This window comes from Balaenoptera musculus, chromosome 6 (assembly GCF_009873245.2).
Source record: "Balaenoptera musculus isolate JJ_BM4_2016_0621 chromosome 6, mBalMus1.pri.v3, whole genome shotgun sequence".
Classification (NCBI taxonomy): Eukaryota; Metazoa; Chordata; class Mammalia; order Artiodactyla; family Balaenopteridae; genus Balaenoptera; species Balaenoptera musculus.
Genome location: NC_045790.1, coordinates 106,772,907 through 106,788,060, shown reverse-complemented (window position 1 = coordinate 106,788,060; position 15,154 = coordinate 106,772,907). Strand labels below are relative to the sequence as shown.

The 15,154-nt window shown below is 35.0% G+C and overlaps 1 protein-coding gene across 4 annotated transcripts in view; it reads right to left on the bottom strand.

Annotated features, from left to right (window-relative positions):
• Positions 1–15,154, bottom strand: part of PBX3 (PBX homeobox 3) — a 224,494-nt gene that overhangs the window by 55,082 nt on the left and 154,258 nt on the right. For all 4 annotated transcript variants that reach the window (XM_036856507.1, XM_036856505.1, XM_036856504.1 and 1 more), the window contains exon 3: positions 11,200–11,441. In XM_036856507.1, the coding sequence (XP_036712402.1) occupies positions 11,200–11,441 (242 nt within the window). The remainder of the gene's footprint in view (positions 1–11,199; positions 11,442–15,154) is intronic.

Below are 15,154 nucleotides of genomic sequence, written 5' to 3'. Positions count from 1 at the left end.
ACAAGGGACATTAGGGCTTTAAAGAATGGGTAAGATTTTTGAAAGGTGGAATAAAGGTGGAAATCAAGAGGAATTCCAGGCACAAGAAAAAATCCTGGAAATCATGGTATGTAGCAAGTCCAGAGGGACAGAGAGAATATGTAAAGGAGAAGAGGGAATTCAGATTTGCACTAGCATGTAAAGGGCCTCTGATACCATGCCAATGTCCTACTATAATTCAGCTGTGGTGTGGGCCTTATTTGTGGATATACGCCATTCCTAAAACATGGGTCAAGCAGCTCAGCTCCTCAGGGGAGGGGCAGCAGGAAAATAAGGATCAGATTTGGGTCTCAAACTTTTTAGTTAACAATCCTCAGTCCCTGTCTCTTTCAGCCCACCTATATTCTTTAGATCTATAAAACCACATAACTGGGCCTACACAGAAATCCAGTATTGCCTTGGTAAATAAAACATCTGTCTGTATCTCTGGATAAAAAGAACATCCTCTGGCATTTTTGTTTAAAATAAAGACAGGAGATTCTGCACCTTACTGCACAGATGCCCCTAGTAGGTTGAGCAGACAGAACAATCATTGACCATGGCAAGATGCATTTTGAAGATATAATAATGTCCACTTCCCTACAGATATCCTGAATGTATAGCAAATGATGGTTTTTCTAACTGCTCATTAGAGAACTAACCTTTTAAGTACACTGGGTGTTTCAGTTACTTTAAGCTTTTATGGAGCTTTTATATAAATATTTCTAAGGTGAGGTAAAATGAGTCTGGGGTACCAAAGTTTTTTTTAAATATGTTTAAGTCTTAAGAATTTTAAAGTTCCTTGTGAGTGGTGACTCTGGGATTCTTCAGAGTATAGATTTGTGCAACACACACAGTAGGCATCCAATAAACATCTATGGATTGGTGGGGTTTTGTATTACAATTCAAGAGTAATATTGATTAATATCTGTAAATACATTATCCCTGAACCTTTGTAAGTGAAGGATTTTTAACCTGCAGTCCACGGATAGGTTTAGAATGTCCATGACTCCCTGAAATCTTATTCAAGTTGTGCGCACAATTTGTCTTTCCCAAAGGGACAATCTGTGGGGTTTTTGTTTGTTTTCGTTTCAGATTCTCAGCCAGTCTATAACTTTAAAAGGCTAAGAATTACTGTCCTAGGTTATGGCACAGTAAAACATAAAGGAACTTTGCAGCTCTAAAACCGGAAGTTCTTTCCATCTTTAAGGAAACCATAATAAAGAAAAGTAAATTTAAGATTTTCCCCACTATATTGTCAACTTAAACTATTTTGTGCCAAGCTGAAAATAGATGGTCACCCTGTCAAGAAATATATGTACAGATCTTTTTTTCTTGTACAATACTTTCCCTAAAGAGATGTTCGTATAATTTCAAATTACGTAATTTAATAAACACTAGCCCTCAGTTTTCTTATTAGTAAAATGAAGGAAAGTAAACTAGAACAGCAAACCGGAATCATCAAGCTCTGATACAGACTTCTATAGCTAGTTCCAAAAAATGTTAATACACTATGTTTGGGAGATGTGGGGTTAACCAAAATTTTAAATGCTTTTTTTTTTTTTGAGGGGGGTGGGGGCAGGATTCCTCAGTACTTCCAGTATGCCAATATGCATCATAAATCTTCAAAGGAGAATGGTATATCCAACTTTTCCCAAATAAATTTGGTCACAAAACCTCTTTTCTCTAGAGCAGTGCTGTCTAAAAGAAATACATTGTGAGCCACATATGAAAAAAAATATGGGGGGGGTCATTTAATGTTTTTTCTACTGCACTGATTATTTTCCAAATGTGTTTTATTTTTCTCATATGAAATGTAAAATTTTTCTAGTAGCCACATTAAAAAATAAGAATCAGGTGAAATTAATTTTAATAATATATTTTATTTAACCCAATATATGAAAAATATTAACATTTCAACACATAATCAAGATCTTTAGATAACTGTTAATGAGATATGTTACATTCTTTTTTTCATACACTTTGAAAACCAGTATATATTTTACATTTACAGCACATCTCAGTCCAGATTAGCTAGATTTCAAGGGCTCAATAGCTACATATGACTAGTGGCAACCGTATTGGACAGCACAGCTCTACAGCATCTTGTGGACCAATGCACTAAGTAAGAAAAACTCTTTGGGAAACAGTATACTTAGTAATCTTACATGTTTCTTTTTTATTCTTCATCACCATGCATTCACACAAACCCACAAAAAAAAAGGCAGTTTCACTTAGGAATGTCCTTGATGAAGCAAGAGAAATTATTCATTTTATTACATCTCAATCCTTGACTATGACTTTAATATTCTGTGTGATAAAATGGGAAACACATCAAAAGCACTTCAATTGCTTATCAAAGGATGGTTGTCTTGAGAAAAAACACTTGTGTGATAGTTTAAGTTGTGAGCCGATGCTGTCTTTTTCATGGAACACCATTTTTATTTGAAAGCAAAATCAAGAAATTATTATAATTATTCAGACTTGGGTATTTGGCAGATATTTTCTCAAAAATGAACCAAGCAAGCCTGTCACATCAAGGAAAACAGCTGACAATAGTTGTGCCAATGATGAAATTTGACTTTTCAAGTGACAATTATAATTTTGGAAAACTTGCATCCACTACCTTGAGCTTGATAGTTTCCTAGTAGACTTTCTGATTAATTTGGTGTTGATATTAATAAATATGATATTTTGATATTATATAATGTAAAGTGTTAACATTAGAAGATGTACATAACTCAGTGAAACAATATTTTCCAAATGATCAAAGCATGATGTTACAAAATAATGCATAGGTAGAAGATCCATTCAAAGTGCACACTAGACCAATTTTAAAGGAATTTAAAGGATTTTTTTTTTTAAAGGAATCCCTTTAAAGGAATTTTAAAGGATTTTAAAGGAAGGGAGTACAAAAAGTTGATATGATTTCAGACTCATTATAACTAAACTTTAAGACAATACAACTTGTCAAGTTTTGGTATAATATCAGAGAAAAGTATCCATAATTATCAGAAAGGCTATTAATACACTCCTCCCTTTTCCAATGACATCTTTGTGTGAGGCCAGGTGTTCTTCATATACTTCAACCACATGACAGGAGACTGATGGTAGAAGCACATATAACAATCCAGGTGACTTCTTTTAAGCCCAACATTAAAAAGTTTTGCAAAAATGTAAAAACAATGTCACTCTTCTCACTAAATGTTGAGGGTTTTTTGTTTTTTTGCAAACACAGGCTTTTAAAAATATTATAGTGAATAGATAATAGTTTATTATTGTTTCTTAAATACATTTATTTTTTCACAGTTTTAACTTCTATTATAATAAATGTTGATAGATATAACCCACTGAACAAAAGCTCTTAGGGGGTCTCCAATAATTTTTAAGAATTCAAGTCCTGGGCGTCCCTGGTGGCACAGTGGTTAAGAATCCGCCTGCCAATGCAGGGGACATGGGTTCGAGCCCTGGTCCGGGAAGATCCCACATGCCGCGGAGCAACTAAGCCCATGAGCCACAACTACTGAGCCTGCGCTCTAGAGCCCGCGAGCCACAACTACTGAAGCCCGCGTGCCTACAGTCCATGCTCTGCAACAAGAGAAGCCACCGCAGTGAGAAGCCCACGCACCGCAGTGAAGAGTAGTCCCTGCTCTCCGCAACTAGAGAAAGCTCGCGTGCAGCAACAAAGACCCAACGCAGCCAAAAATAAATAAATTAAATAAATAAATTTTTTTAAAAAATGAATTCAAGTCCTAAGACCAAAAGTTTGAGAACTAGCTGTACTGGAGTATTTCTAATTTGCACATGTAACAATGCTAATTCCTACAAACCTAGCTCACATATTATGGTAACATATATCTATGACAGAGTGAATGTCTTGATAAATAATTCAAGACTCCTGTGTGTGATACCTGAGGATTTTTGTTTTTTGTTTTTTGTTTGTTTGTTTCAGTTTTCCTCTGGCTCTCAGTTTTTCTCCGGCTATATTTTAATCTCTTCAGAATGAATGTTTGCCTATCGTTTCTAAGAAGCAGCCACAGGCTTGTGTGAAAAACAAGTGTTAAAAGCAAAAAGTTTCTGCATCTAAAAACTCATAATTTCCAAAAACATTTGCTGAATGTCTCACAACTTATTAAGTGAAGTCATCTATGAATGCAAATGCTGATTAGCAATTTGGCAATAGCCCAACATTCACAGAATTCACATAGCTTTTCTTTAAACCAGTAGTTCATACATGATTAATTAGAACATCTCATTTATGTAGTGTGCACTTTAGCTCATTACTCTAAGTAAAATTCGTTAAGTATTTACATTTAGATAATTAAAATCCGGGTACACCCTTAAGAAAGATGCATACACTTTAGGCAAAGTGATTTTTTTCCTTTATACCACTGAAAGTAAATTACAGCCTCATTTACAGCATCATGTGTACCAGTTTCAGAGCAGAGCACAGTACTGCCTCATCTCCGGATCCTTAAAAGATATACATTTTTTAAACATATAAGTGCAGTAAGAATGATCAAGTGATTGCAGAGTTGTTTTGTAGGGCCACCCAACCACACACTACCATCGATGTTGTTTATAATGTAAGATGCTCACTTCGTTTATCATATCCTCTGTCATACCTACAAGACTATATTATTAAAATAGACATTGGAAAAAATTTTCATTGCCTTATTATTTTTCCAAGTAAAATTGTCAGTTAAGAATTTTCTGGTCAATGTCCACAATACAAATGTAGAAACAGCTTGGTTATTTCGGAGATTTAGGAAAGAAGAGTTTTGATTCCTTGAATTTTCTGATTTACGAGTAATGGCAAAAACCTCTTTTTCTCTTAATCCAGCTGTTGAAAATTATCTAGGATGCATTGTTTTACATCCTAGATAATTTCTGTTTACAATGTAACAAAAATGTATGTTTTGTTTAAAACATACATTGTAATAACATAAAGTCAACAAAAAGTGTGGAATGCTTCATCTGATAAAAAACATTTTCAACCAATTCTTATTATGAGCCTTTCTCTCCTTGCCATTTGTTCCTTTCTCCTTAAAAATACAAACCAAGTAATATAGTGAAGGATTTGAAATATGTGGATTTTTTATAATGTTGTTAATGATATTTGTTAGCTAGTAAAACTATATCCTCGATATCTATATGTATTTGGATTTACACTCAAAATTAGTTTTCAGGGTTTTGTTTTGTGGTGATGCTTTTTTCGGTGGTGAATTCAAGATTCAACCCCTTTCTTGCCTGTAAGTTCACATCATTGAACATAAAAATGTAAAATCAGATGGTGGGCAAGCACTTATTTTTGAGTAAGTTTTAAAATGGTTCATGATCAAATCTAAAAACTGAACTGGCCTTTTGTAACCATCTAGAGAAGCTGATTGCAGACAACAGATCATAACACTCTCTATTCTAAAAATCCACTCTTCAAAGAAAGAATAAATCTCTATTTAAAAGCTGATGATTCTCAAATTTGCAAGCATCCGTTTTCTAGATGTCTTTATGACCTTGCAAGTAACTCTAGTCCAGTATTATAGATTTTGTATTTATGTAATGCTTATTAAATCAACAAATTATTCTTGTTTTAGGATAAGAGTCAACATTGAAAGATACTTTCTAAGCCAACTAGAATGAGACCAATATACCTAAGAAACAGCTGCAAAGATGAAATATCTTTTTTTTAAATCGGAGTACAGATGGTTTACAATGTTGTGTTAGTTTCTGCTGTACAGTAAAGTGAATCAGTTATACATATACATATAACCACTCTTTTTTAGATTCTATCATACCTCAACAAGTATCAGCGTAATCACATGGTTTATGGACCTATCTCATGAGGGTTTTGTAAGTATTATATTATATAATACATGTTAAGTTCTTTGAAGAGTCTGGAACACAATTAACACTTAATAAATGGCAGTTATTGTTGAAAATAGAAATGACAATTTTATGAAATTCATATTGTGTGTGTCATTCTGCAAGTAAGTCCCTACTCTGATTACCTAATACAGTTGTGTCTTCCCATTGCCAGAATAAATATAAACACTGCTTCCAAAGAAACCGAAAAAAAAAAGAAAAGTATTCAAATATAAAACAATTCATTTCATTAATCAAGTTTGTGGTCAAAGATACATTTGGTACAAAGAGCCAATAGACTAGAAACTTGGAGAAAAAAAGGGAACACTCAAACACTCCTTCCAGCCAAGGAAAAGACGCAGCGTGAAAGCTGACAAGAAGTAAAACCCTTCTCTTGGAGCAATGAATGACAAAGTCTTGCTTGGGAAAATGAAATATAAAGTTTACATCAGGTAGTACCCTTTTACCTTTCCTGCTATTTTTTTTTTTTTTTTGCTATTAAGAAAATAGCAAAATGGGATTAGGAGTTTGTGGGTTACACAATCTCTAATGTAATAACATCAGCATTTTAAAACCTGATTTAAAAAAAAATTCTTTACAAGCAAAGGAGATCTTACCAGCAAATATAAACACACAATGTTGAGAGCCTCAAAAAGCACAAGGCCATGCCTGTAAGTGGTTTAGGTTGCACACTCATTCTCCATTCCCCGTGCAATCCCCTGTAATCTGAAAGTCCTCTATTAGCTAAACAGTACCTAATTAGTCTTGAGCACATTGAGTGTACATGCGTGGCTCGAGTGCTTTACCTGATTTGAGGTGAATTCAAAAGACATCTGCGAACTCAGAAAGCAGGTTCCCAGATGTTTGGAGGAGGGTTGGGACCCTTACAACACTTTTGCCTTCAGCAAAAATGTATTTCAATATAATTATAGGAGATAGCTTTCAATATGTCATCTCTATTATAGCAGCTGTAAATTATGAAGTGAATTGCCTGTGTACAAGCACTTCTTCTGGTACAAGCAAAGTGGGAGAGCTGCATAAGGCATGATATATATCTTTTCTTTTTTAACTGAGAACAAATCTCTAAGTCAAATTTCATTTGCAAAAACCAATGTATCCATTTCCCTTTGGTAGAGAGGTAGAGGAAACAAGACCCTCAATTCCTTAAAACAGGCTTCCCAGGACCCTTGGCTCAAGTTCATTAGGAATTCACCTATTCTAATAGTCGGGCCTTTAATCATAAGAGCATATTTGAAAGATACAGTAAAAACATTTTTCAAAACTTGTAGCTAGTCCCATCCCATAGTTCAGGATGCCATATAAGCCTCCACTGCCTGGCTGCCTTTGGGTCTCATAATTACATGGGGATCCCGTTGTGTACAAAATAAAAAATTTGTTTTCCTCCTTTTAAAACAAAAAACGTGTAGCTAATCAACAAGAAGACAAAGAAGCAACCAGGTTTTCCTCCCAGCTAAAGAGGAAGGCAGTGCAACCAAGACAAAAGCATTACAACACAGTTGCTGCAAGCTTTGAAAAATTATATTCCTCTTGGTTGTCAGGATCAGCAAAAGTAAAATAGTTTTGGTTTTCCTTTTAGGTGATAGTAATATTCAAGAATCTTACTTTAATGTATATTCTATGCCTAATATTTCAAAAGCATTTGTAAGTGAATCTAGATGGTTCTCATTAAGAAGCACTACATCTGAGCCTATGTAATGTAAACACATGATCAAAGGACATTTTCTGGAGAAAAAAAAAAGGACAGGATTTTAAAAAACAGTACCAGTCCTAAAACATACACAGAAAGCTGAGCCTTGCAGCTTGGATTTAATTTTGCTCTAACTGTAGCTCTAGTCTGCTTAGCTTTGTAAATGTGGCTGCGTTTATAAGGTACTTTAATTTACTGCAGTGGTGGTGTTTGTTAATTTTATGGCAATCTAAATCTAAACAGGCTTCAGATACATTTTCATTACAGCTTCATTGCAAAACACAGTGGAGTGAACAGCTCTAAAATTCCAATGTAGTTTATTTCTTTTAGTAAAATACTCAACACAATTTTCTGACAACGCCTCTGCCTTAACATATATGTTCTTCCTATTTACTAATAAGCTTTCTGTCACTCAAAGTACCCATGTTCATGTACTTTTAGGAGGAAAAATATAATGTCTGTAAAGTGATTGAAATAGTTGTTTATTTTTCTATCTCTACTCTGATCCTATCCCAAATGCAATCCAACATGGGAAAATAAGAGAAAAATCAGAACGTATCTGAATTATTCGCAAACTGTAATTGTTAAAAACAAGATAAGAGACCCAAAAGGGAGTCACTTTTGCTATGCCCCAAGTTCCAGCGTCTCCTAGGAATGTAATCTTAAACCAGTCAATCTGGAACTACTGGGCCAGCACCCGTGAGGTCATCTGCCTGACGGACCCTGCCAGGACCTAAGGGAAGGCGACCTTGCCACAACGGACCCTCTTTTTGCTAGTATCACTTCCTCGTCCCGCTCTTGTCTGCCTGTAAGAGTCTTTCATTTCGTACAGCTCCTGGGAGCTCCTTTCTATGTGCTAGATGAGATGCTGTTCAATTCATGAATCGCTGAATGAAGCTAATAATATCTTTAAAATTTACTCAGTTGTATTTTATTCTTTAACATACATAAGTAGCAGCATAATTCAATGGAAAAAGAAGGCATATTGTCAGAAACTGATTTCAAAACCCGATTCTGACACTAACTAGATGTGTGACACTGGACAAATTACTTCACCTAAGTCTCATTTTCTCATCTGTAAAATGTAAATTATAATACCACCATCTAGTTTAGAAATGCCACCCCTTCATCTCACTTAGTTCTTCGTAGCCCTTATAGTAACTCCAAAGTATATCCCTGAAAGTTCTATCCCAGATAAAGCCCTGTATCCCAAAATTTGAAAAGAAAAGACCATCTTATGTCAACTCACTGATCCGAACAAACTTAGGAACTACAGAGAGAAGAGCAATAAAAGCCAGCTTCAAAGACAGCTCAAGAGAACTAAATGCTGCTATGTTCTTTCTAAAACAATTCAGAAGCTACAGGAGAAAATTTGTAAACTAAATTTCTGTTGAATCAGCCAACTAGTCATCATACTCTATTTGTCCATAATACTGCATAGATTTCATATTAATATATCTATACTTTTCCTTCTGAAAGTGTTAAAAATGAGAAAGGAAATATACATTCAGTGGTTTTTTATTAGGCTACTGAACATATCTAGAAATAAGATTCATGATTACATTTTAAATGTTTGATATTTAAAACAAAAATACATACTGTAGATTAGTCTATGAAGAACTTGTGTGCACATGTGTATTTTTAAAGCAAACAAAACAAAACAAAAACCTTGGTGAAAATGACTGACGCCAGCTTCACCCAACTTCCAACAGGGCTGAAGGGAGAAGATAAGGAGGCTGGTGTGAAGAAACATGGCAGAAGATAGTAAGTAATCACCTTAATTTCTCAGCTAAAAAGATGAGCCATTTGACCCCTAATACTATAGATCTTTCCACGCAAGGTGACTCATAGTATTTATTTAGTGAGTACGTACAGATGTATTTAACATAAAGTTATGCAATTAGGGTTATACTACAAATTAGAGTCATTTTCTACTGTTTATGCTAAGGGCAACCTTTTCAACCATGACTTACTTTGTTTACTCTCAATTATTCATATGTCAAATCAGAAAGCTCAATTTTTTTCATATATATACACAAGACCACTTTTCCAAAATTCTTACTTGCGTATCTTCTACCAAAAATTATTCCTATGAATGAGACTAGAGATACAGTATGAGATCCCAGAAAGCCTACTCAGAAAAAAGATAACATCTTATAATATTAATTTATATTGTATTTTAACATAAAGCTACATAAATCCTTCTACCATTCCTCAAAACACACTCACCTCTGGGACAGAATCCAGCATTTTTTTAATAATACCATATCCAGAATATTAGAGAAGGCAATGAAAATAATAACATATACAACTGAAACTTTACAGGGAACTTAGAAGAAAAATCAATATTAAAACTGACCAGGGCATCACACTAAGGTGTTTGGACTTTAATAAATGCCTGACTACATAGTGAAGTATTTATGGGTGAAATGACATAATGCCTAGGACTTATTTTAAAATACTCTACCCACCCCCCCCAAAAAAGAGTGGGGGCAAGGGAAGATAGACAAAATAAGATTGGCAAAATGCTGATAACTATTTACCTGGATGATGAGTATCTAGGCAGTTCCTTATTTTAGGTTGAACTCTATAAAACCGCCAATACACAACTGTTTATGACCTTAAAACTTGTTAATTTCATAACATTCAGCTTAATATTCTCTTTTATTTTGGGCACATTTAAACATTTCCATAATAATTTTTTTTAATTACCTTTCAGTGAGAATTCCTCAAACTAAGCAGGTTTTTAGCCTTAAACGAACAACTAAAATATGTTTAAAGTGAACCACCAACATTTTACCTTGTCTCACTGAATCTAAGACTTAGTTATTTTCCCCCACATTTTAACATCTCTGACGTTTGGAAGCATTTTACTATCAATGGCATGTTATACTTCAATTGGGCAGTTAATTTTTTCTTGGTGGTGGTACATAACACCATGATATGGCTTAAAATCAAAGATATCTTAGATTCAAAGAAGTATAGTTAATATAATTGCTGAGAATAGCATTTTTAATCCATACTTTCTTTCTAATCAGGAATTTAGCACACAATGCCTAGTGTTCCCTGCCCCAGGAAACCTGTAATTATCTTGGGAGGTCTCCTCAGAGAGAAAGGCCAGAACCTGCTTACTTTGTGAAGTTAGCTCCCTCCCTTTAGCCTGGCATAATCCTGAAGAATTAATTCCTAGGAGGATTCTGTAGCTCACCGCATAGCAGGCAGAGCTCACTATGCAATGCTTCCCTTTACAAGTTGTTATAATAGCTATGAACGAGGCCAGTGCATAACTGTTAATGATATAGAGCTTTGACGAGCACCAAGCAGTGAGGTTAGAGGGGAAGGATGGCTGCAGGTGTGGTAGTAAGGGCATGTAAATGTGAGGAATGAGTAAAACAAGTCGATGGGATAAAATAGGTTTAGCTTCACCTCTAAAATTGCAAAGGGACTTCATTTCATGAATCCAACAATTCACTTGGATTTTTGCATTGACCTTATTTATTCTGCTCTTTCTGTTAACACCTACCCCTCACAGCCCTCAGAATTAGTTAGCGCAGTCTGTCAGAAGAGCAATAGAGGGTTTGTGTAGGACTATGAGAGTGGCGGCTGCTGACCTGTTCATATTTCTCCAGTTCTGTGTGATAGATTTGTCTGATCTGGGTCAATTTGGCTCTGTAATCTGAGTGTTCAATAGAGTTATCTGAAGAACCTCCAGAGGCTGCCGCGGCTGCAGCTGCTGCCGCCGATCCCCCACCTTTCTCAGGACCTGAAACCCCTTCTGCCAAAAGCATATTGTCCAGTCTCATTAGCTGGGGATCGGGAGGGTCCTCCTCCTGGGCTCCTCTGATGCTGAGACCTTCAAGGAAAGAGAGAGAGAGACAGAGAGAGAGGAAGCGAGAAACAGGACAAACAGTGTGAGTATTTTATTTATTTGAGTAAATGATCAAACAACATCAGTGCACTACAATTCATTCTGAGAATGTCATTGCTCACATTTTATCAATAAGCATAAGTAAGTATGAAAAGTCTTACTTCTGTGAAATTTCTAGTATGACCCTCTCTCAATATATCCCATATTGGATCCTTGGAAAAAAGTAACCCTGGCTTCTCAGAATATTCTAACAGCCAATCTTCCCGGTTTCAGATGATTTAAGCAAAAATGGAAAGGGGTAAAAAATTCAAGATTTTGAGAAAGAAAAAAAATAATTCCAAGGATATAAAACAAACTCATCAAAAGGTAGTTATTTTGTTTCTCCATACAGTTGGAAAAACAGAATTTAAAATCCCATAATTAATTCACAAGCTATATCCAAAAATTAGAATACAAACAGGATTAGATGGGCTTTTCCATCATGTAATTTCAGGGAGAGAAGAGAGATACATACATTATAAGGGTAATTGGCTATGCTTTAAAAATATATATTATTAAATGAATTTGTTAAGCAACTGCCAGCAAACTATAAAACCAGGACACTACATACAGTATTGAAAATATACCATCAACATGGCAATACAGTGCTGGCTGGACACAGCAGTCTCAATCTAATTTTGCTTTTAAATCAAGAACTTCCTAAGTGATGCCCAGTCAGCAACCTCATCTGAGTACTATAGATCCCAGCTGACAATTCATAGGTTTAATCAGGTCACATAGGCTTTCTGCCAAGATGTTTTCAACAACACAGAAGACAAAGTTTTAAAATAATTATCATGGTATAAAAAGTGGTGGAGTCATGACAGCTCAAAATCAGCATTTTCATTAATGTGTAACATAATCTAAAATATCCCAGCCCAATTAACCTCCGTAAATCTGTTTAAAAGTAGGTTCCCCATACTAGTTACAAGGCATCTTGGGGAAGGGGCGGTGGGGGAGGAAGTTGGCATCTTGCAGGTCTGCATTTGGTGTCTGCCTTTTGCGTCTGTGCCTGTTGTTGTTTATCCACAGTGGTGCACACTCTGCGTCTAGTGTAACTTAACATGACAGTAACATCTATAAGCTGCCAAGTACTCAACTGAGCACCAGCTCTGCGATTTTATATGCTAACCTAAAACAACCATCAATTCTTTTTAAGAACAGATTTCATTCCTAGATGCCCTGAATTATACCCACAGCATGACAGAGCTCTTGGTTGCCTTAACTCAAATGAACAACTTTAATATCCTCCCTCAAAACACTTTAAAGCTGTCACTTTCATTTAAAAATATAGTTCAGAATAATTTCAACTGGGTAATAAAACTAACTCACAATAATTTAAAATTATATCTGTTGCCTGTTCAGAGGTAAATAAATAAAGTTTGAAAACCACAACATACTAAGACAATAAATTCATTTAGGGAACCAAAAAGTTAGATAACTCTCTTAAATAAGATAAAATTGGTATCAACACATTGCTGATAATTAAAGATAGAAAAACGTGTATTTGCTATTTCTTCTAGATCTAGAAGAAACTGCCAAATATTGGCTACATTAGTATTTTTAATTTAGCATCTTTGATTTTCTTCCCTTCACTTTGTTAGATGTTAAAATCTCATGGCCTAGAATGCTTGTAGTTCCACATACCAAGTTTTCTGTGCATTTGGCATGAAGTAAGGACTCACTGAGGAACATCTTATCTTGCACTTTGGACTCTGTTTCATTTTTATATTATTTGTTTGGGAGTTCCTTAAGTTTCTCCTTTTTAGACTAAATTTTTGCTCATATTTTCGTATTTGTTGTTTCTTTTTTGTATTTACAGATATTGATGTTTCTCCTGGAAATGTATTTTTTTAATCTACCTTCAAGGTTCTTCCGGGTTTCTAGTTTTCCCCTTGTACTTATACATATTGATCTTTTCCCTATGGACATTGGTGAGGTTCTGTAATAGTAAATCATCATACATAGTCAAAGTTATTACACTCCCCTGAACAGTGTGGCAAACAAGAAAAGATGCTCAATGACTAATACACAAGGAAATAGACTATAAGGAAGATAGAAGAACGAAATTTGTCAGGAAGAAATGCAAAGGACACAAAGTAATCACCCATCTATAGCTCTTTTATACGTACCTAATATGTATATAACACCACCATACCAGTAGGAAGCAGCCCTTAAATTCAACAGTAGTGGATACATATAAAAATAATTGTCAGTATGTATTTTCAGCTGGTATAACATTCTCCCCTTGTGATGAATAATAACTCTTACTTCTAAAATCATAAGTAAAAATAAATAAATAAATAAAAATCATAAGTAAATCAACACAAAGTTCATATTCCTTTGGATGAAAAGTACTAGAGCACTTCACAATTAGGCAACACTGACAAGGTATTTATCAACACTGAAGTCATTTTCATAACTATAGTTGGAAAAGTGAATGGATTTCTTTCTCTATTAAACAGTCATGATTACGAATAACACCCAGTTTCCAAGATTATTTTTAATTTGAATATTTATTTTCTTACTTTATATCCAAATTACTATTTTATCCCTCATCCTACCTACCTCACTGTTCCCTCACTGTTACTTAGCTTACCAACCTGCCAAAGTCACACCTTCTGTTATGATGGCTTCCAGTCATAACACCCACTCCTCTAGGCACCTATAAACATCTTCGTGAACCTAAATTTACAAGAGCCAGAATGAATCAAACTGTGTGGTTATCAAAAGATCTTGATATCTTCAAACTGAAACTTGGGAAAACAATAATTTAAAAATTGAACATTGTTGTTTTTAATCCAAAACATACACTGGGACATTTTCAGAGGTTTTACATCTAGGCTCCTTGGTTATCACAGCATTACAAAGTTAAAAAACAACAACCCTATTTGGAATCTACTTATAACTACAACATTCATTTCAGTATCCCCAAGATTTAGACAAATCATACAAACAAAGTAAAACATTGTTTAACAATGAACTTGGCTTTGTTATAAGCCCACAGTTTTTGCATATCTTTCAGCAAATCCTAATGAGCTGTCTTTCAACATGCTGTGCACCTGCCCCACATATAATGGGAGAGAGCATCTGCATAGACGACTGCATTCGGAGGGCAATAAATAAATTACGGGTCAAAATTATTACAAAGCGTTCTCTGAACAAACGCATACCCTTCACAATACTAAGCTGCAGATGTGAAAAGTACCTAAAAGCCCACTCAAATCGTATGATTATGGGGCTGTTTGAGTTTAATAATCTGACTGTAATTCAGGCATTTTCAACAGCTCATTAAGGGTTCATTAATATATAGGCAAGCTTTTGAATTATAAATAAGCAGATTAGAAATCTGCAGTGGCTGGATTGTACAGTAGTAGCCTCTCTAACAGAACAACACTGTAACACAATGAAGGCTTGACCTGAGAGAATGAGGTGCAAACAAAGGGCACTAACTAAGCTTCGTGGCACCATCATTTCAAGGACCAAGCCCACTGGACCATGACTAACCTCTGTTCATCCAGAACTGAAGAATAACTTCATACCACGGCTACTTCAAATGTGTTCTACACATGGTTGTGAATTAGGCATAACTAAGATCTAGCTCTACAATATTTCCACAATCAAAGAAGACATACAGTATCCATAGTAATGATGAACAA